This window comes from Engystomops pustulosus, chromosome 4 (assembly GCF_040894005.1).
Source record: "Engystomops pustulosus chromosome 4, aEngPut4.maternal, whole genome shotgun sequence".
NCBI lineage: Eukaryota > Metazoa > Chordata > Amphibia > Anura > Leptodactylidae > Engystomops > Engystomops pustulosus.
The window spans coordinates 144,006,896-144,030,242 of record NC_092414.1 but is presented as its reverse complement, the minus strand read 5'-3'; the positions used below and the strand labels follow the sequence as shown (position 1 = coordinate 144,030,242).

Below are 23,347 nucleotides of genomic sequence, written 5' to 3'. Positions count from 1 at the left end.
CCCAGCAGCTATTGTCCATACTGAAGAATTACGAGGAGATACATGTAGAATAGCGCAGCCTTACTTATAAGCTCTGAGAAACCTTCCATCCGGAATAAGAAACAGCTAGAAGTGAACAGCCGACAACCACTATGGTAGATATATAGCAGTACAAGTATGTTTATGTATACTAGTGACAATTACAGGCATATCTAACATTTCTGGAGAGATCTTTGTAGCTTTAGTGGAGATTAATATGACACAAAAAAATCAAGCAGCAGGAGTGGAAAATAATTTAATTTACATAATATTACTAAGACAAATAACCATACGCTGTGAATCCCATCCATGTTCTTGTCCCACACTACACCTATTGCAGAGAACATGCTGGAAAAGAGAAGGACATTTTATCATTACACAATGATTATACAAGCAAACTACAGTATATCATAGAGTCAGCAGGGCAAAAGTAGAAAAAATTATAGACTCACAGCTTCGCACAGACTCTGAGAGAATCTCCTGTCCGAGAGATTCAGAATTCCAATCCGAAGTTTTCATCTGTGACAAGAGCAGAGAGAAGATCATCTAAACATAAATCCTACAGAGAAGATATGGAGTGTTATTGTACTTTACTTACCTGTTCCTTTAGAAACTCTGCCCGCTTCATTAGTGTCTGAATCTGTGGAAGAAGCACATTACATCAAGAGAAGATGGAGAACACACAATGCCCACACACAGCAAGCAAATAACTTATAAGATCAAGACCAGAAGAGGACACACAAACATTATCAGTATACAGGCAGTCCCCGGGTTACGTACAAGATAGGGTCCGGAGGTTTGTTCTTAAGTTGAATTTGTATGCAAGTTGAAACTGTATATTTTATAATTGTAGATCCAGACAAAAAGAATTTTTGGCCCCAGTGACAATTGAAGTTTAAACATTTTTTGCTGTAATGGGTCCAAGGATTATCAAAAAAGCTTCATTACAGACACCTTACAGCTGATTGTTGCAGTCTGGGACTATAGTAAAGCATTCAGAAACTTCACCAGAGGTCAGAGGGGTCTGTCTGTAACTATGGGTTGTCAATGTTTCAATGGGGAGAGGGGAAAAAGTCAAAACTCAATGGCGGTGGATTGCTTCCTTTGACAACAAATGATTGGGCATGTTAAGATCATATATGCCCAATCTTTCTCCCGAAATCTACTGGCGGCGAAAGTATGAGACAGCCTCTTACACACTAGGTGCCACTATAAATACATTTAAAGGGGTTGTGCACTTTGAGCAAATATTCGATATGGTTTCCAATATACTTTCTGTATCAAATCCTCACAGTTTGCTAGATCTCTGCTTGCTGTCCTGCTACAGGACACTCTTTGTTTACTTCCAGTGGATAGAAATCTGTCCATGGTGATGTGATGGACAGGAAGCTGCAGGAGCCATTATTATCACTGAGAGTAATTGGAGTTGTGTAATAATGACGGCTTGTGCACCTGCGTGTCCATCACATCTATTATACAACGGATCAGAGGTGGTTTTGTGAGCGGTAAACTTCAGGATATATAGTAGATTTAAAAATGGAAAATAACATCTTTCCTTCAGTTGATATTTCCCTCTATCTTCATTACTATTAGTCTATTACACTCACTTCTGCATGTAGTAGCTCCCGCCTTCTTCCAGCTGGTTCAGCTACAAGAGACCCAAAAGAAAACAGATTAAATCAGTTTATGTATAAAGTCTTCCCCTACACACAATCATAGTTTCATTATAAAATGTTCTAGAGAGTCCATCAATAGTAGACAGGCAAGCAAAAAGTCATGCAAGGCCATATGTCTACTAGAGCAGTGTTCTCCAACCTTTTTGTATCTGGGAACCGGCTGCAACCAAAAAAATGTTTCCATGGACCAGGCTTACCATGGACCCTGGAAAATAATTGTGTGCCCTGCAAATAGTCCAAATGTAATCCCAACCCAAATAATGACCCATTTCCTGCAGCCCCTGATCTAACATGCCCCCTTTCCTGCAGCTGCCCCCTTTTATGTAGCCGCTCTCTATAGTGCCCCTTTATCAATCTCTTGATAAGAAGACAGCTTCAGAAAAGGGGACATTATAATACCCCTTTTTTATAGCCTCTCACACTCCCATAATGTCCCCTTGACTTTGGGCTTTTCACTGTGAGGAGAAAATATACATTGCATATACACTCACCGGCCACTTTATTAGCTACAACTGTCCAACTGCTCGTTAACACTTAATTTCTAATCAGCCAATCACATGGCGGCAACTCAGTGCATTTAGGCATGTAGACATGGTCAAGACAATCTCCTGCAGTTCAAACCGAGCATCACTATGGGGAAGAAAGGTGATTTGAGTGCCTTTGAACGTGGCACGGTTGTTGGTTCCAGAAGGGCTGGTCTGAGCATTTCAGAAACTGCTGATCTACTGGGATTTTCACGCACAACCATCTCTAGGGTTTACAGAGAATGTTCCGAAAAAGAAAAAAACATCCAGTGAGCGGCAGTTCTGTGGGCGGAAATGCCTTGTTGATGCCAGAGGTCACAGGAGAATGGGCAGACTGGTTCGAGCTGATAGAAAGGCAACAGTGACTCAAATCGCCACCCGTTACAACCAAGGTAGGCAGAAGAGCATCTCTGAATGCACAGGACGTCGAACTTTGAGGCAGATGGGCTACAGCAGCAGAAGACCACACCGGGTGCCACTCCTTTCAGCTAAGAACAGGAAACTGAGGCTACAATTTGCACAAGCTCATCGAAATTGGACAGTAGAAGATTGGAAAAACGTTGCCTGGTCTGATGAATCTCGATTTCTGCTGCGACATTCGGATGGTAGGGTCAGAATTTGGCGTCAACAACATGAAAGCATGGATCCATCCTGCCTTGTATCAACGGTTCAGGCTGGTGGTGGTGGTGTCATGGTGTGGGGAATATTTTCTTGGCACTCTTTGGGCCCCTTGGTACCAATTGAGCATCGTTGCAATGCCACAGCCTACCTGAGTATTGTTGATGACCATGTCCATCCCTTTATGACCACAATGTACCCTGTAACATCTGATGGCTACTTTCAGCAGGATAATGCGCCATGTCATAAAGCTGGAATCATCTCAGACTGGTTTGTTGAACATGTCAATGAGTTCACTGTACTCAAATGGCCTCCACAGTCACCAGATCTCAATCCAATAGAGCATCTTTGGGATGTGGTGGAACGGGAGATTCGCATCATGGATGTGCAGCCGACAAATCTGCGGCAACTGTGTGATGCCATCATGTCAATATGGACCAAAATCTCTGAGGAATGCTTCCAGCACCTTTTTGAATCTATGCCACGAAGAATTGAGGCAGTTCTGAAGGCAAAAGGGGGTCCAACCCGTTACTAGTACCTAATAAAGTGGCCGGTGAGTGTATACGTAAGTGTAAACCAACCTGTGTGTAAACCGAGGGACTTGATTTTACCACAAAAAAAACTGGGAAAACTTAGCCTCAAGTATAAGCCCAGGGTGGGAAATGCAGCTGCTATTCTTCAATAAACTGTTCAGCAGTCTCCCCTCACTAATGAAATGTCTGCAGAAGTCTCCCTCGTTAATTAAATGTCCGCAGCAGCCTCCTCGGCCCCCCCTAATGAAATGCCCACAGCGGAGGCCTCATAAAAATGTTTAAGCCAACACTAACCTCCAGTGCTCCTCTTCACACCGTGGTTTCGTCTCCCTCTAGCCACAGCCTCTCGGCAGAGTGTACCAAGGCCACTTCTAGTCTCTCTGCCAGCGTGCACCTGCTATGTCACAGCCATGTCGCCAGCTGAGGATATCATAGCGGATACGTGCATCCATAGACTGCCGGGAAGCCGAGGACACAAGAAGCCATGGCCGTGGGATGAAGAGGAGCACCGGAGGTAAGTACCGATTTATTTTCTCCAATTTTACATTTTTGGCTGCAGCCCAGGTTGAAGACCGCTGTACTAGGCCATTCATTTTTGGCAAAATAAATGTTTTATGACACAAACCGTTATTTATCAAATATCTGTCCAGAAAATTAATAATTAATTTGTACTAGAATTGTATAATTATGTTTATATGGAAGGTCCACGTCAGCAGAGAAAGTGCCATCACTTGTAAGCTTCTTCCTTTATTACTTAATAATGGTGATTGTTATTTCCACTTACCAGATAGCATTAGTATCAATTCCCCCAGGCTCTGCTGGTAGAGATCCAGGGCATCTGCAGCCATACCTTCTTCATCCTGCAGGGATATTGACAATACAAGTAATGGAAGAAGCTTCCAACAGATGCTCTCTTCTGTTATTTCTTCTACTTCATACCTTCACTACTGCAGCCGAGGCCACATCCAAAGCAGCAAACAGACGTGGCTTGTCCTGAGACATCTCTTTATTAAAGTATTAAAAATGTGTGGGTTAAATTAGGCCAAATAGAAGCAAGAAAACAACATAGAAGCAATACTTTAATGAAAACATTGAGAATCTTTCTGTCCATTTCTTCAATATGAGAACTCTGTCCCGTACTGTATTCATAGCACGGCTTCTTGGTAAGAGACCCAGTGTATTGTCAGGTACACGTGTAAGTATGGACTTACTCAAATTACAGTTTAGGTTTACTACTTATTTTATATTCACTGTTGTTTGTCTCATACATTTACAAACACACACAAGAAAATACACATACAGTATCAGTATGAAAGTATAGGTTATTCTGAGCTGCCTGGATCTCACCTTTCAAGAGTTCCCGAGAGGATATACCCTGTTGCAGTAGGCTCTTATTATTAGAGGACACTAGGACCTTTAACTCCTCCGCTCTGGAGACATACTGACAAACCTGCAGTATGTACAAATTCATACTTTACTCAGAGGAAGCCAATATTACGAGCTCACTTCTAAGCTGAATACTACATCCTAAACCTAGGGTGCATTTTATCATACACTAGGCTCGCAGGTAGATCAAAGATCAGGCACTGAGGTCAAACCTTAGAGCGGATGACTTCTTTCCGACGAACATCTGTTTCATCTACAAGAAACAATACAATAGTTATACAGGTATTCCAAATGATAAAACTAAACATAAAATTCATGTAGAGCAAAAAAATTGCATAAGGTGAATTAAAGGTAACCAGTTATGAGAATTTAGGCTCACAAATACAGATGAGCAGATGACCCAGACGTATTGCCGGATTGGTGGCCGAACAGCCAATGCAGCCAATTGACTTCTCTTGCTACTATGTTCTTGATTGGTCCTAGGTGGGGTGCATGGAAACTGAGAGACATGTGATGATAAAGGCGGGAGCGGTCAGGTCTGGATGACTCTTCTCAGCCTCAATGACTTCTTATAGGTAATTTGAATAACTTTATTTTTCTGCTTAAAGGGGTATTCCAGGAATCAGCATAATTCATACACAAGTGGGCACTCAAAATAGAAGCTAATGGGGCAGATTTATCAAGTGTCTGAAAGTCAGAATATTTCTAGTTGCCCATGGCAACCAATCACAGCTCTCCTATTAAGTATTCATGAGCACTGGTAAAATGAAAGCTGAGCTGCAATTGGTTGCCATGGGCGACTAGAAATATTCTGACTTTCAGACACTTGATAAATCTGCCCCAATGTGTAATTAGTTGTTATTTAAAAGTTTGCTCCCCTTAGCAGAAAATGCTGGTGACATAGACTGTGATGGAGAATTAAAATGCTACTGGCCCTTTAATCAGTCCGTTAATTTCCTCCGCGCGGTCCATCGCAGAAAAGAAGATGGCCGCTGGTCACATGTCCACATCACATGTCCTTTACCTGTCTGGGCAGGTCATGTGATCACCACTATATTTGGCTGTAGTCGGTTGGTTGCAGTGCATCCAGTATGGTCAGTGTTGTGGTGATGGCAGTTACACATCATTACTATGGTAACAGAGCAAGAAAACCTGTTACATTATCACTGTTAGCAGAGCATAAGTGGTAGGAGGAGTTACTGAGAACAAAAGGATCATGGAACTTGTAGTTTCCAGTGGCGGCCATCTTAGTGATAACTCCACCTACTTTAGAGAGGCCATAAATTTTGTAAATCATAAAATCATATTATTTTAGCTCCGTTTTGTGACTAATGACATTGAGTATTGTTATATTCATTTATTTATATCATCATGGGTTCTTGTGTCAGACGTTCACATTCCCGGAATACCCCTTTAATCTTGAATCTTCCAGAATACATCATTGTGATCCTGTCACCATCATGGACAGGTTGGTGATGGCTTGTGGCCTAAATCCTCATGACAGGTCGCCTTAATGCTGAATAAATGAAGTGAATAGTTACAGTGCAGGGCAGGGATGAAGTATTCCAGAGCTCGGCAGTACAATGTGAGGGCAGCAGAATGCTCCCCAGCTCCATCCTTCTCTACTGCTTCCACAACAAAGGCGGCCTATATAAAAATAAAGAATGTAAAGATTGTGGTAGACATCTAAATAACAAATGCAAAAATAGTAACATATAGAGGTGAAAACAATGCACAGCAAAATCCAGATACTTACAGCTTTCTGCAAAGACTCTGCACATGGCATGTGCTCTAGGTCCACAAATGAATGGTTGAAGAAATCCGGGAAAGAAATTCGCTGATCTGGGTCTCTTACCAGCAGCCGCTGAAGTAAATCACGACATTCTAGGGAAACCCGTGGTCTTGTTGGGAGCTACACAAGGAGAAACAAAAATTGGGTTCAGTAAGCTGTTACTGTCACATTTTTAACCCCTTAAGGACGCAGGGTATTTTCGCTCATATCTCGCTCTCAACCTTCAAAAATCCAACTTTTTCATTTTTCCATGTACAGACCTGTGTGAGGGCTTATTTTGTGTGTAACAAATTTTACTTTCCTGTGATGTGATTTATTATTCCCTGCCATGTAGTCAGAAGCCGGAAAAAAATTCCAAATGTGGAAAAATTGAAAAAAAAAAATGTGTGTGCGTCACGTTCTTGTGGGCTCAGTTTTTACTCTGAACTCCAAATGACATCTCTACTTTATTCTTAGGTTCGGTATGATCGCGGTGATACCAAATTTATACAGGTTTTATTGCGTTTTAATACATTTCCAAAAATTAAACGTGTACAAAATAGAAAAAACATTTTTTGCCATCGTCTGACGCTAACACATTTTTCATACTTTGGTTTACGGAGATGTGTGAGGTCATTTTTTTGCTAAATAAGCCGACGTTTTCATTGCTACCATTTTGAGGACTGTGCAACATTTTGATAATTTTTTATGTCATGTAAAAAGGTGTAAAAGTTGCGTTTCAGACATTTGGGCGCCATTTGCCGTCCCAGAGGTTACCACCGGCTATAACCGTTTTTATATTTTGATAGATCGGGCATTTTGGGACGCGGTGATACCTAATGTGTCTGTGATTTTTACTGTTTTTATGTTTTTATATCAGTTCTAGGGAAAGGGGGGTGATTTGAACTTTTAATATTTTATTAATTTTGTACATTTTTTAAACTTCTTTTTTTTTCACTATTTCTTAGACCCTCAAGGGTACAAGAGCCACTGGCTCATTGTAATGAATAGGCAGAAGCCGTTCAGCCTCGGGTCAAACGATGACGTTCGGGGGAGCGACGATCGTAGGAAAGATGGCGGCGCCGGCGGCAAAGAAAAGGTTAACACCCACGATCAGTGCAAGCACCGATCGCGGGTGTTAGTGATGGATCTTTGCTGCAGAGATGCAGCAAAGCCCATCTCTGTATGAAGAGGACTCAGCCCGTGAGCCCTCTTCATACATCCTTCATAGTGTGTGAAGAGTGTGAAGGGGTTAAGGTTATGGCCTAAGACAGTGATTGCGAACCTTTTAGACACCGATTGCCCAAACTACAATGACAACCTGCTTATATTTTGTAAAATGGCTCACTAAGGACTCCAATAGAGTAGAAAGGAGGAGAAATCGGTTTAAGAATTGTGTGACCTGAAACAGGAGCTACAATGATAATCCAACTCTGACCACGCCTTTTCCCTTCTCCTTTAGTCCCAGGCAGCCCAGGATCTGATGCTTTAAAATAGCACTTAACGCGGAATGTCCTGGACTTCCTCAGACCGCAGGAGGATGCCTTGAATCCTGTCTGTTGAACTATTGAGGTTGATGGCTTGGGTGCCCACAGAGAGGGCTCCTCTGGCACCAGCTCCACAGGTTCGCTACCACTGGCCTAAGTGATGGACTCCAAGTTTGATAACTATAAAGATGGCTGCACATATTACACTGAAATAGGCTGAGAGAACAATTGACCACTTGTTTCAGTTGTGCAGCCATATGCAGTTCAGTGAATATTGGCCTTTAGAGATATTCAGACTGAGCATACACATGCCATGACACATCCATGAAAATGTATTATGTATAAGCACATGAATGCCTCATTGTTGGATGTTTACTTTAATTATTTTAACCAAAAGGAGATAATCGATGTATCAAGCGGTATGATTTCACCCAATTCAGCCTCCTGTATTTCTGCAATAATGTGCCAGTAATTTGGTAATTACATCGCTTTGTAGCTACAGCAGACTCCACAGGTATGAAGTAGCACTAGCGATGCTTGATATCTTTACTGCAAGAATACTAGAGTCCTTTAGCTGCATTACATATCTTACCTCTATACTTTGGCTGCTTCTTATCTTTTCTTCCAGTTCTGAAAATGACCTAGATGCAAAGGGTGCTCTCCCAAATAAAGCCTCTGAGATAAAAGAGAAGTGAGAGAAGACGTGCACAGGAATGAAAGCAGGACACATGATACATCTTCCTGAACAAAGGCGGCTATATAATTCTCAGTACACCCTCAAAGGGAAACATCACTTCTGTCTCCATAAAACACAATTAGAATCACACATATGTCATGAAGTACAATGAAAATGGCTTGAGGGTGCGGTTATACGTTCAGTTTTTCAGATGCAGCTTTGATGCCCAAACCAGGAGTGGAGTGAAAATAGAGGATTAGTAGCTCTTCTTAAAAATAACTCCTGACCCATTATGATCCCCACCGACTTTTGGCTTCAAAAACTACATCTGAAAAACTGAACGTGTGGCTGCACCCTTATATGCGGCCCATTAAAAAGGCTATAAGCGCTATAGTCCCAACATTCAAACTGCGGACAGATAAGTGGGAGTCCAGTAGTGGAGCAACCAGAGACCAGACACTTATCCCCTAGGATGTGTATAGGTGATAAAGTGGGTGTCCCGTATTTAACACTTAATTCCTACTTAAAGAGGTTGTGTGATATCGGATATCCTTGCCAGTGAAACAGGATCTGTGGGGTTATGCGAATAGGGACACACTCCATCGCATGTGCACAGTGCCACTCAATTCAGTTCTATGGGACAGCTGGAGATAGCAGAGTACAGGCCATTGGATAGGGATAGTTGTTAAAGTTGGTAAAACCCTTTAAACTGTGGTATGTTACAAAAATTTATGTAATATAACATGCAACTTATGAGTACACAAGGTACAAGAATATACAATTACTAGCATTATGTATTATGCTTATCATTCAATGTATAATGATAGAGACTTCATACCATACAGAATTACCCCCACAGACCAGAGGTCAACTCGGGCATCATAGTGCTTACTGCAGACCATCTCAGGGGCCATATACAGAGGAGACCCTCGTAGTGATTGAGCCTCATCCTGGCATGTCATGTGCTGGGCAAAACCAAAATCTGGAGGAGCGATAAAATAAACAAGACAAAATAGAGTTAGTAAATTTTCATTGCAGTTTTAGCCAGGCGCTTATAGACACCTCTGCACTGGTCTATATCTTGCAGGACATTGAGTTCCAATACTCCAAATCCATCTGTTCATTGATATCTGCCGTAAGGGGATTGTAGGTAGAGGATGCTCACACTCACCAGCAAGCTTTAGGTGGGGCCTATCAAGGCTACAAAGTAGAATATTTTGAGGCTTCAGATCCAAGTGTGAAATGTTTCTCTCATAAAGAAACTTCAAGGCACTTGCTAAACAAAAGAAGAAAGAAATAGTAAGTTACTTTAATGTTTTGCGTAGTCCTTACAGTAAGTACATTTATAAATATTCAGCATCACTGTAATAGAATTGTTTCAGTTTGATTTCTCAATCAAGAGTGTGACTCAGAAATGATCCCTACTAGAGATGAGCGAGCACTAAAATGCTCGGGTGCTCGTTATTCGAGATGAACTTTTCCAGATGCTCGAGTGCTCGTCTCGAATAACGAGCCCCATTGAAGTCATTTTTTTGCTAAAACAGAACAGTAAAAGAACAGTGCTTAATTAAATATCCCAGATCGGATCGGACACGCGCGAACACCTGCAATGTGAAGAATAGAATTAAAACATTAAAATCAGTGAATACAGGACCATTTAAGTGCAGAACACATTGAAAGAACAATATTCTTCACATTCCAGATGTTCCGAACATCTCCGAACCTAGCGGGAAACACGCGCGAACACCTGCAAAGTGAAGAATAGTGTTATTTCAATGTGTTCTTACAAGCAAAACATCAGGAAACATCTGTAAAATTTTATTAAACAATAAAAACACTGTTCTTCACTGTTCTTCACTTAATTTAATGCTCGATTGCGAGCAGGGGAAATACTCGTCCGAGTAACGAGCCGGTCCGAGTATGCTAATACTCGACCGAGCAGTATACTCGGACGAGTATACTTGCTCATCTCTAATCCCTAACCAATATGGTGACGCACCTACCTGTCACCTACCACTTCACCCAGATCCTAACATCTACATTGGTAGTAAAGCAGTACTAATGCTTCTTTTTTTTACTTGCATAAATGTAAAAGGGACTTATTCAGTCTGTGAAAAAGCAGATACATCAGCATAAAACAATTTGCACAATTCAGGACTGTAACCTTCTTGGTTTTGGTTGTGACACCATACCCTTTTATGGGAATAGTATCTCCTGCAATCTGAGCATTCCCATACAAGTAACTATAGTGGTGTCAGAGCAGGAAACCCCCAACCCCTTTCTAATGATTGTGATGGGTCAGACCCTCAGAGATCCAACACTTGTCTATTCTGGCAAACCAGATAAGAAGGAAAACTCTGTTTACAGTAATGTCTGTATATAACATCTACAATAATAAAAAAAATCTGCTACCAAGTTGCTGAAGGAAAATCTTGGTAACCTTCTCTGGAAGAATACGACGTGTTCTGATAAATCGTGACAGGTCTCCTCCAGCACAGTACTCGGTGATCAGGAATATGTAATCTCGGTCCCACTGTGAAACAACAACCCATTCAGAATATGCAAGTGAAAAGCCAGTGAATATCAGAGGGGCAGAACGCTTCTGTATTACACCACAAATTATTACATGGACGTCCATATATATGAATGGCTACAGTGTAATATCACATTATTCCTCCAGTGTGGCCATGCAGAGCATCCTGCTACAAAAGGTTGTGTCACCTTTGGGTTTCCATTCAAAAAATAGGTATTATAAAAATATAAAAAGATTTATTTTTAATGAGATGCACATATTTATGGATGGAAATAATATTTGAAATTTAGGTTTATTAAAAATTTACAACAGTTTGACTTCCTACATCTATTCTCATACATTGCAGGCTGCAGTGTGAACCCCAACACAGGGTCCTTCTGATGGCTCACCTGTATCCCCGCTCTCTGCTCTCAGCAAAAAAATGTGCTGAAAATCCCTAACTTGGCTTATACTCGAGTCAATGGCCGCATACTGAGGGGCAGGCGCTGGCCGCATACTGAGGGGCAGGCGCTGGCCGCATACTGAGGGGCAGGCGCTGGCCGCATACTGAGGGGCAGGCGCTGGCCGCATACTGAGGGGCAGGCGCTGGCCGCATACTGAGGGGCAGGCGCTGGCCGCATACTGAGGGGCAGGCGCTGGCCGCATACTGAGGGGCAGGCGCTGGCCGCATACTGAGGGGCAGGCGCTGGCCGCATACTGAGGGGCAGGCGCTGGCCGCATACTGAGGGGCAGGCGCTGGCCTTATACTGAGGGGCAGGCGCTGGCCTTATACTGAGGGGCAGGCCCTGGCCATATACTGAGGGGCAGGCACTGGCCATATACTGAGGGGCAGGCACTGGCCATATACTGAGGGGCAGGCACTGGCCACATACTGAGGGGCAGGCACTGGCCACATACTGAGGGGCAGGCACTGGCCACATACTGAGGGGCAGGCACTGGCCACATACTGAGGGGCAGGCACTGGCCACATACTGAGGGGCAGGCACTGGCCATATACTGAGGGGCAGGCACTGGCTACATACTGAGAGGCAGGCTGTATACAAGGGGGCTGCTGGCTATATACAAGGGGGCTGCTGGCTATATACAAGGGGGCTGCTGGCTATATACAAGGGGGCTGCTGGCTATATACAAGGGGGCTGCTGGCTATATACAAGGGGGCTGCTGGCTATATACAAGGGGGCTGCTGGCTATATACAAGGGGGCTGCTGGCTATATACAAGGGGGCTGCTGGCTATATACAAGGGGGCTGCTGGCTATATACAAGGGGGCTGCTGGCTATATACAAGGGGGCTGCTGGCTATATACAAGGGGGCTGCTGGCTATATACAAGGGGGCTGCTGGCTATGTACAAGGGGGCTGCTGGCTATATACAAGGGGGCTGCTGGCTATGTACAATGGGGCTGCTGGCTATGTACAAGGGGCAGGCAATGGCTATATACAAGGGGGCTGCTGGCTATATACAAGGGGCAGGCAATGGCTATATACTCGGGAGACTGTGACCAATGCATTTCCCACCTTTGGCTTACACTTGAGTCTATAGTTTTTCCCAGTTTTTTAAGTTAAAATTAGGTACCTTGGCTTATACTCGGGTCGAATATATACGGTACCTAAAAATCAATACAAGGAATAACATTGTAATACTAAATAGTGGCATAGCACAGACATTGCCATGGCTGACCTGGAAGTCCTTCAGCTCAAGGATATGTGGGTGATGGACAGTTTTTAGGATTTCAATTTCTGTCAGTAAGTTTTCCACAGAAGCTTTATTAAGGCTTTTCTTGCTGACGCATTTTATAGCCACTACTTCACGTGTGTTGTGCTGCCGAGAGAGGAGAGAAGAATATACGCTGATTTTATAATAGTAATCAAAATGGTAATAATTACTATAAATAAAGTTAGTTGAAATGCACACAATTTATGAATGAATAAACTTCAAGTTTCTTCTTCCTCTTGTTTTGTGCTAGAACCGTTAGATCCGGACCTGGTGGAGTTCTAGACTTCTATGTGAAGACTTGAAAATAAGATTATATAAACTCCTGTGGACCTGAGGGCAGAGCCTACATGAAGCCAGGTCTGAAGAGGACATGTGATCATACGTGTAGGTACATACATTAGAGCAGAACACACATGAACCTAAGCGTATAAATGACATGTGATCATACATGTATACATGAACCCCAGTATATAGGTGGCATGTGATCATACATGTATACATTAACCCCAGTATATAGATGACATGTGATCATACATGTATACATGAACCCTAGTCTATAGATGACATGTGATCATACATGTATACATTAACCCCAGTATATAGATGACATGTGATCATACATGTATACATTAACCACAATCTATAGGTGATGTTTGCTTATACATTAAACCCAGTATATAGGTGGCATGTGATCAAACATGTATACATTAACCCCAGTATATAGGTGGCATGTGATCATACATGTATATATGAACCCTAGTCTACAGATGACATGTGATCATACATGTATACATGAACCCCAGTATATAGGTGGCATGTGATTATACATGTATACATGAACCCTTGTCTATAGATGACATGCGATCATACATGTATACATGAACCCTAGTCTATAGATGACACGCGATCATACATGTATACATGAACCCTAGTCTATAGATGACACGTGATCATACATGTATACATGAACCCTAGTCTATAGATGACACGTGATCATACATGTATACATGAACCCTAGTCTATAGATGACACGTGATCATACATGTATACATGAACCCTAGTCTATAGATGACACGTGATCATACATGTATACATGAACCCTAGTCTATAGATGACACGTGATCATACATGTATACATGAACCCTAGTCTATAGATGACACGTGATCATACATGTATACATGAACCCTAGTCTATAGATGACACGTGATCATACATGTATACATGAACCCTAGTCTATAGATGACACGTGATCATACATGTATACATGAACCCTAGTCTATAGATGACACGTGATCATACATGTATACATGAACCCTAGTCTATAGATGACACGTGATCATACATGTATACATGAACCCTAGTCTATAGATGACACGTGATCATACATGTATACATGAACCCTAGTCTATAGATGACACGTGATCATACATGTATACATGAACCCTAGTCTATAGATGACACGTGATCATACATGTATACATGAACCCTAGTCTATAGATGACACGTGATCATACATGTATACATGAACCCTAGTCTATAGATGACACGTGATCATACATGTATACATGAACCCTAGTCTATAGATGACACGTGATCATACATGTATACATGAACCCTAGTCTATAGATGACACGTGATCATACATGTATACATGAACCCTAGTCTATAGATGACACGTGATCATACATGTATACATGAACCCTAGTCTATAGATGACACGTGATCATACATGTATACATGAACCCTAGTCTATAGATGACACGTGATCATACATGTATACATGAACCCTAGTCTATAGATGACACGTGATCATACATGTATACATGAACCCTAGTCTATAGATGACACGTGATCATACATGTATACATGAACCCTAGTCTATAGATGACACGTGATCATACATGTATACATGAACCCTAGTCTATAGATGACACGTGATCATACATGTATACATGAACCCTAGTCTATAGATGACACGTGATCATACATGTATACATGAACCCTAGTCTATAGATGACACGTGATCATACATGTATACATGAACCCTAGTCTATAGATGACACGTGATCATACATGTATACATGAACCCTAGTCTATAGATGACACGTGATCATACATGTATACATGAACCCTAGTCTATAGATGACACGTGATCATACATGTATACATGAACCCTAGCCTATAGATGACACGTGATCATACATGTATACATGAACCCTAGCCTATAGATGACACGTGATCATACATGTATACATGAACCCTAGCCTATAGATGACACGTGATCATACATGTATACATGAACCCTAGCCTATAGATGACACGTGATCATACATGTATACATGAACCCTAGCCTATAGATGACACGTGATCATACATGTATACATGAACCCTAGCCTATAGATGACACGTGATCATACATGTATACATGAACCCTAGCCTATAGATGACACGTGATCATACATGTATACATGAACCCTAGCCTATAGATGACACGTGATCATACATGTATACATGAACCCTAGCCTATAGATGACACGTGATCATACATGTATACATGAACCCTAGCCTATAGATGACACGTGATCATACATGTATACATGAACCCTAGCCTATAGATGACACGTGATCATACATGTATACATGAACCCTAGCCTATAGATGACACGTGATCATACATGTATACATGAACCCTAGCCTATAGATGACACGTGATCATACATGTATACATGAACCCTAGCCTATAGATGACACGTGATCATACATGTATACATGAACCCTAGCCTATAGATGACACGTGATCATACATGTATACATGAACCCTAGCCTATAGATGACACGTGATCATACATGTATACATGAACCCTAGCCTATAGATGACACGTGATCATACATGTATACATGAACCCTAGCCTATAGATGACACGTGATCATACATGTATACATGAACCCTAGCCTATAGATGACACGTGATCATACATGTATACATGAACCCTAGCCTATAGATGACACGTGATCATACATGTATACATGAACCCTAGCCTATAGATGACACGTGATCATACATGTATACATGAACCCTAGCCTATAGATGACACGTGATCATACATGTATACATGAACCCTAGCCTATAGATGACACGTGATCATACATGTATACATGAACCCTAGCCTATAGATGACACGTGATCATACATGTATACATGAACCCTAGCCTATAGATGACACGTGATCATACATGTATACATGAACCCTAGCCTATAGATGACACGTGATCATACATGTATACATGAACCCTAGCCTATAGATGACACGTGATCATACATGTATACATGAACCCTAGCCTATAGATGACACGTGATCATACATGTATACATGAACCCTAGCCTATAGATGACACGTGATCATACATGTATACATGAACCCTAGCCTATAGATGACACGTGATCATACATGTATACATGAACCCTAGCCTATAGATGACACGTGATCATACATGTATACATGAACCCTAGCCTATAGATGACACGTGATCATACATGTATACATGAACCCTAGCCTATAGATGACACGTGATCATACATGTATACATGAACCCTAGCCTATAGATGACACGTGATCATACATGTATACATGAACCCTAGCCTATAGATGACACGTGATCATACATGTATACATGAACCCTAGCCTATAGATGACACGTGATCATACATGTATACATGAACCCTAGCCTATAGATGACACGTGATCATACATGTATACATGAACCCTAGCCTATAGATGACACGTGATCATACATGTATACATGAACCCTAGCCTATAGATGACACGTGATCATACATGTATACATGAACCCTAGCCTATAGATGACACGTGATCATACATGTATACATGAACCCTAGCCTATAGATGACACGTGATCATACATGTATACATGAACCCTAGCCTATAGATGACACGTGATCATACATGTATACATGAACCCTAGCCTATAGATGACACGTGATCATACATGTATACATGAACCCTAGCCTATAGATGACACGTGATCATACATGTATACATGAACCCTAGCCTATAGATGACACGTGATCATACATGTATACATGAACCCTAGCCTATAGATGACACGTGATCATACATGTATACATGAACCCTAGCCTATAGATGACACGTGATCATACATGTATACATGAACCCTAGCCTATAGATGACACGTGATCATACATGTATACATGAACCCTAGCCTATAGATGACACGTGATCATACATGTATACATGAACCCTAGCCTATAGATGACACGTGATCATACATGTATACATGAACCCTAGCCTATAGATGACACGTGATCATACATGTATACATGAACCCTAGCCTATAGATGACACGTGATCATACATGTATACATGAACCCTAGCCTATAGATGACACGTGATCATACATGTATACATGAACCCTAGCCTATAGATGACACGTGATCATACATGTATACATGAACCCTAGCCTATAGATGACACGTGATCATACATGTATACATGAACCCTAGCCTATAGATGACACGTGATCATACATGTATACATGAACCCTAGCCTATAGATGACACGTGATCATACATGTATACATGAACCCTAGCCTATAGATGACACGTGATCATACATGTATACATGAACCCTAGTCTATAGATGACACGTGATCATACATGTATACATGAACCCTAGTCTATAGATGACACGTGATCATACATGTATACATGAACCCTAGTCTATAGATGACACGTGATCATACATGTATACATGAACCCTAGTCTATAGATGACACGTGATCATACATGTATACATGAACCCTAGTCTATAGATGACATGTGATCATACATGTATACATGAACCCTAGTCTATAGATGACATGTGATCATACATGTATACATGAACCCTAGTCTATAGATGACATGTGATCATACATGTATACATGAACCCTAGTCTATAGATGACATGTGATCATACATGTATACATGAACCCTAGTCTATAGATGACATGTGATCATACATGTATACATGAACCCCAGTATATAGATGACATGTGATCATACATGTATACATGAACCCCAGTATATAGGTGGCATGTGATCATACATGCATACATAAAACCCTCTATATAGGTGACATAATCATACATGTGTACATGAATCACAGTCTATAGGTGACGATTGATCATGCATGTATACATGAACCACATTCTATAGGTGACATGTGATCATACATATATACATGAACCCTAGTCTGTAGATGACATGTAATCATATATGTACACATGAACCCCAGTATATAGGTGGCATGTGATCTTACATGTATATATGAACCATAGCCTGTAGATGACATGCGACCATATATGTGTACATGAACCACAGTCTATAGGTGACGTTTGATCATACATGTATACATGAACCCCAGTCTATAGGTGACATGTGATCATACATGTATACATGAACCCCAGTCTATAGGTGACATGTGAGCATACATGTATACATGAACCCCAGTCTATAGGTGACATGTGATCATACATGTATACATGGACCCCAGTCTATAGGTGACATGTGATCATACATGCATACATAAACCCCTCTATATAGGTGACATAATCACACATGTATACATGAACCACAGTCTATACATGTAGATATACAAGTTCCTGATCAATTACTGAGGACATCTGGCACCAGTGCATCTATGGAGACACCACTAGATGGGGGGCACTGCCCGCACAACCCAGCCCGTCCCGAGCCGCGGTTACCTTCCTGTAGGCCTTATACACGGTGGCATAGGTGCCGCTGCCAAGCTTATCAGTGAGAATAAAGTCACTGAGCCTAGGAGGTGCCCAGCCCGCCATGCTGTGCCATGCACCCTCAGTCCGTGTAGGTGCCCCCCTCAGCGCACAGCGGGTACATGATGCGGTGCTGGAGCTGTCATCCTCCCCTGCACTTCCTCATTGCCCTGAAAGAAACAGGAAGCTCGGAACAAACCGGAGCATAGCGCCACCTTGTGGTACGACAGCGGTATGACAGTGACTGCATGATTCCTAATGTGTGCAGTTCACCTCGTGTGAACAAAACATATGCGGTTTTCAAGTTTATATTCGTCTAAGTAACCTAAGAATTGCTTGCAATCCGCATGCCTCCAGCGTGTCACTCGTTAAGGAACAGCATCTATTTTTGGACCGCCACCTGTTCTATTCTAACAAGGCTCCAACGCAAATAGTTTTTTCAAGTATTTTTGCTTATTGCCAAATACGCAAAAAGTTCCTGAGAAAACTACATTCACACAGTTTAGATAGTTGCAGTTGTACCTTGTGTCATATACAAGAATATATATCACTGACCTCCTGTCTTGGGTGTTTCCGTAACTGCGACATCTTTTGCCTTCCATAACTAAAAGCTATGGAGGCCCATTTAACACTCTGGGTAAATCTAAATAATATATAATATAAAGCTGATATAATATATATGCACATATCTACTGACAAGCACTTTTACACACTGCTATGTATCCAATGAAGGCTTGCTAGAAATAATCAATTCTGGTTTCTGATTTTTTGCTTTTTTTAGGCTGTTAACCGTACCATAAAAATATATTGGGGGACATTTACATAAAGTGTCGGTGTCTGCATTGGCTTTGTTACCGACCTGCTCTCGGAAAGAAGATACACATTTAATATTGTAGAGCTGTGCAGAGACATTTCTGGCGCCGAGACCAATTTCTGTCCCCGAGACCATTTTCTGTCCCTGGGACCAAAATCTGTCCCGAGCACCAGAAATATGTCCAACAGTCCCTGCTAGACCAGTTTTCTTTTGGTCTACTTTCCGCCAGTTTACAGCGCCCAAAAATGGCTGTGACACATATTAATTCTGTCTGAGTTTCCACTCCGCCAAAGCCACGCCCCTTTTCGGAGAAGAGTCGGAGCAGACGGAAAAAGTCATTTTTTCTGTCCCCGACAGCTAATAAATAGGTCTGAGAGCAGAACATGTGGTGAGAGCGCCACAAAACTGGCGGAAACACCATAGTAAATGTCCCCCATTATCTTTATTCTATGAATTACTACAACTTCCTCATTTATATAGTTTCTTAATGTTTTTACAATTTTACGTAAGAAAAACTAATCTTTTTCAGAGACATAACTTTAGGATTTTTCGGTTGACAGAGCCGGTTGATGGCTTATTTTTTGCCCGATGAGTTGCTCTTTTCACTGGTAACATTTTGGTGCTCCTAACTTTTTTTGTTCCGTTTTAAGTGAAGGTATGTGGTGAAGAAGTTTTTGGGGTCCAATAATGTTTTTTGATTTATTAGATGTAATTGCATCCATGCCCTTCATTTATAGGGCATTTACAGCATGATAAACCAGGGGAACTTACACATAGATCCAGGAACTGTGACTGTGGTAATCTTCTTATATTTGTAATCTATGGCCTCCTTCTTTTTAAAATGATGCTAGCATCACAGGCTGTTACAATGAGCAGTGCATGTCTCCCCCTCCCTCTGCCTGTGTAATATAGCAGCAGCAGGAAGTGCAGGGGGAAGGGCAGGGCGGCCTGCTCTGCTCATTGAGGCAATGAAAATACATCACTGAGGGGCTCTGGAAACAACCCCTCAGACTCATTAGCATAATTATAAAAATGTATTTTAGAAGGAAAGAGGCCATGGATAACAAGTATAAAAACATTACCACAGTCACAGTGCCTGGTGATTTCTCACTGAAGCCATTTTGGGTGAAGACACACATGGCGTTTTTGGGCCGTTTTTACTAAGTGCGTTTTCAGATCGTTAAAAAACGCATGCGTTTTTTGAAAAAGCATGCTTTTTTGTCCGTTTTTCATTGCGCAATTTCGGAAAACGGACAAAAACACATGCGTTTTCAAAAACCGCATGCGTTTTTAAAAAACAAATGCGTTTTTTAACGCATGCGTTTTTAACGATCTGAAAACGCACTTAGTAAAAACGGCCCAAAAACGCCATGTGTGTCTTCACCCTTGGCTTATGGACACAGACAGATTGGTTGTCTCTGCCTGGCTTCAGCGATGTTTCACAGATGCCTTATTGACCCATTCTTTTCAATGGACGTTTTCACAGTTTTTTTTTCAGTGGTCAGTTTAGAACCTGTTCATTTTGTGTTCACTGACAATATTGGATCAGTGGAAAAAAACTGAATTGTTGAAAATCCCATTGTAAAAAATGTTTCAGTAAGGATAAGTGAAAAATCATTCAAGCTAGGAAGAGAAAACCAATCTGTATGTGTCCATAAGCCAAAATAGCTTCAGTAAAAAAATGGCTTCAGTGAAATAACCACCAATGTGAAACCACCCTTCATCTCGTCCTTCAGACAGCACTGATGGTGCGGTCACACGTTGCAGTTACAACTGCATCGCAATCAGTTTTGAGGTGGTTTTAGGTGCAGTTTTGTTAATTTCACAGGTGAAAGACATGAACTGAACGGGTGAATTGTATTTTGAAGGAGAAACCTGTTCCACAAATGTCATTCACCTGTTGATTTGTTGTCTTTCACTTAATATAAGAAATTGCACCTAAAACCAACCCAAAACTAAACTAAAATTAACATGTGCCCGCACCCTCATGGGTAAAGAGTCAGAGGTCCTAGTTAGGACAGAAGAACACAATAACAATGTTAATTAGCATTATATTAATTGACTGACTGAGTGTATCCTGGGTGTCAAGGAAGAGCTGTGTTTTTCTCTTCTGTCCTAATTACACTTACTGCCAGTATCCTGTTGCTCCCCTGAGGTCTGGGCTGTGGTGCACGTCCAGCAGGGTAGTAGCAGTTGTCTTACCAGTACTATCCTGGTGACGTTACATTCTGAGGGTGTCCTTAACCCGTGGTGGTGAAAGGACAGTTGTTTGTCAGAGGCTGGCTGTATACTGGGGGCATGAGTTGGCAAGCTATAGACTAGGGTTATACTCGAGTCAATAGATTTTCCCAGTTTTTTGTCTTAGAATGAGGTTCCTCGGCTTATACTTGGGTATATACATTACATTTTTAGGCCACACTAAAAAATTGTGGGTCTCCTCTCATAGTGGCCCATCTCTTCTCTCCCGCTTAATTATGAGTCTCTTGTATATACCCCTCTTGTGGATCCCCTGTTATCCGCCCCTCATTTTGTAGCCCCCTCATCTCCCCCTTTCTTATTGTGAGCCCCCTGGTATCTCACACTCTTTTTCTGAACTATAGTCTCATATAGAGGAAGGATGCTGCGGGCACAGCCGGCTTGAAGTCAGCGGGTCGCTGTCAGTCAGAGGGAACAGTGGGTGGGTATAAACAGAGGTAGTCGCTTGTATCACTATGGTTGTGCACGAACTTCCAAAAGTAAATCAGCATAATCCATGAAAGTAGAAAATGAAGTGGCACTCACCAAGCGTGAAAATAAGCTTCTTTATTCAAAGTTCATATGGAGGGTACACAGGGGGGACACACAGTGCCGCAAAGCCGACGGGCCGTTTCGCGCCAGCCGGCGCTTTCTCAAGGCAGTGACGACGCATGCGTGCGCCTCACCGGATATAAGGGGGAGGAAGCACGCACTCGTCGTCATGGCAACGATAAACAATCTAATAAAACATATTCCGCTGTTCCTGGACTCCGAAATCCAGACAAAAAACCTATGCCGCTCCAATATTGGGCGGTAGTAGCTGTACAGGCAAGTGGGAGTCCAATTCAATAGCAAAATAGGTGATGTATATATGGGTGAGAGGTCAATGTCTAGACCGTGTTACCTGATAAAAACATACACTATAAGAAGACACGATAATGTATTGTACACTTAGCATGATATGGAAGTATCTACTCCAAAGGACTTAGAGAAAAACCTTTATGTCATTGCGGTCATTAAGCCCTAATGCTCCCATCGCCCCAAATTTCATGATGCATCTGCTCTCACGCCGTAACAGATTGAGAGAACGGTCCCCACCCTCAGGACCACATTCCACCTTTTCTATACCCGCAAATTTTAAAACGTCAGGATCCCCATTATGCTGCTGTCTGATATGTTCAATCAGACGGGGACAACCGTTGCCTGTGATTATGGACCTCTTATGTTCTCTGAATCTAGTGAAGAGATTCCTGACAGTTTTGCCGATGTAGTATCGCTGGCAAGGGCAGAAGACCACATAGACAACAAAGGTGGACCTGCAGGTGTTAACCCTTTGAGTGACGCCTCCAAAGGTAATATACCTAGCCTGGCTATTAGAATTACAATACCGGCAGGATCCACACTTAAAATTGCCCTTTGGGGTCCCTCTCTGTAACCAACTATCACGGGGAGAGGAGTATCTGCTCCGGACCAAGTTGTCTTTTAAGGTGGTGCATTTTCTAAACGCTACCATGGGTCTACGGGCAGTGAGTTCAGATAATTGTGGG

The 23,347-nt window shown here is 41.9% G+C and overlaps 1 protein-coding gene across 1 annotated transcript; it reads right to left on the bottom strand.

The window, feature by feature from the left end:
* Nucleotides 1-258: 258 nt before the first annotated feature.
* Nucleotides 259-18,951, bottom strand: ULK3 (unc-51 like kinase 3). The gene is made up of 16 exons (XM_072147892.1): nt 18,722-18,951; nt 12,901-13,041; nt 11,102-11,222; nt 9,861-9,965; nt 9,528-9,671; nt 8,606-8,688; nt 6,512-6,667; nt 6,297-6,402; nt 4,968-5,008; nt 4,717-4,819; nt 4,309-4,373; nt 4,154-4,229; nt 1,626-1,666; nt 617-658; nt 471-537; nt 259-366 (listed from the first exon to the last, which is right to left on the bottom strand). The coding sequence occupies exons 1-16, from the start codon at nt 18,815-18,817 to the stop codon at nt 350-352; spliced, it is 1,404 nt and encodes a 467-aa protein (XP_072003993.1). The 5' UTR covers nt 18,818-18,951; the 3' UTR covers nt 259-349.
* Between the last annotated feature and the right edge of the window lie 4,396 nt (nt 18,952-23,347).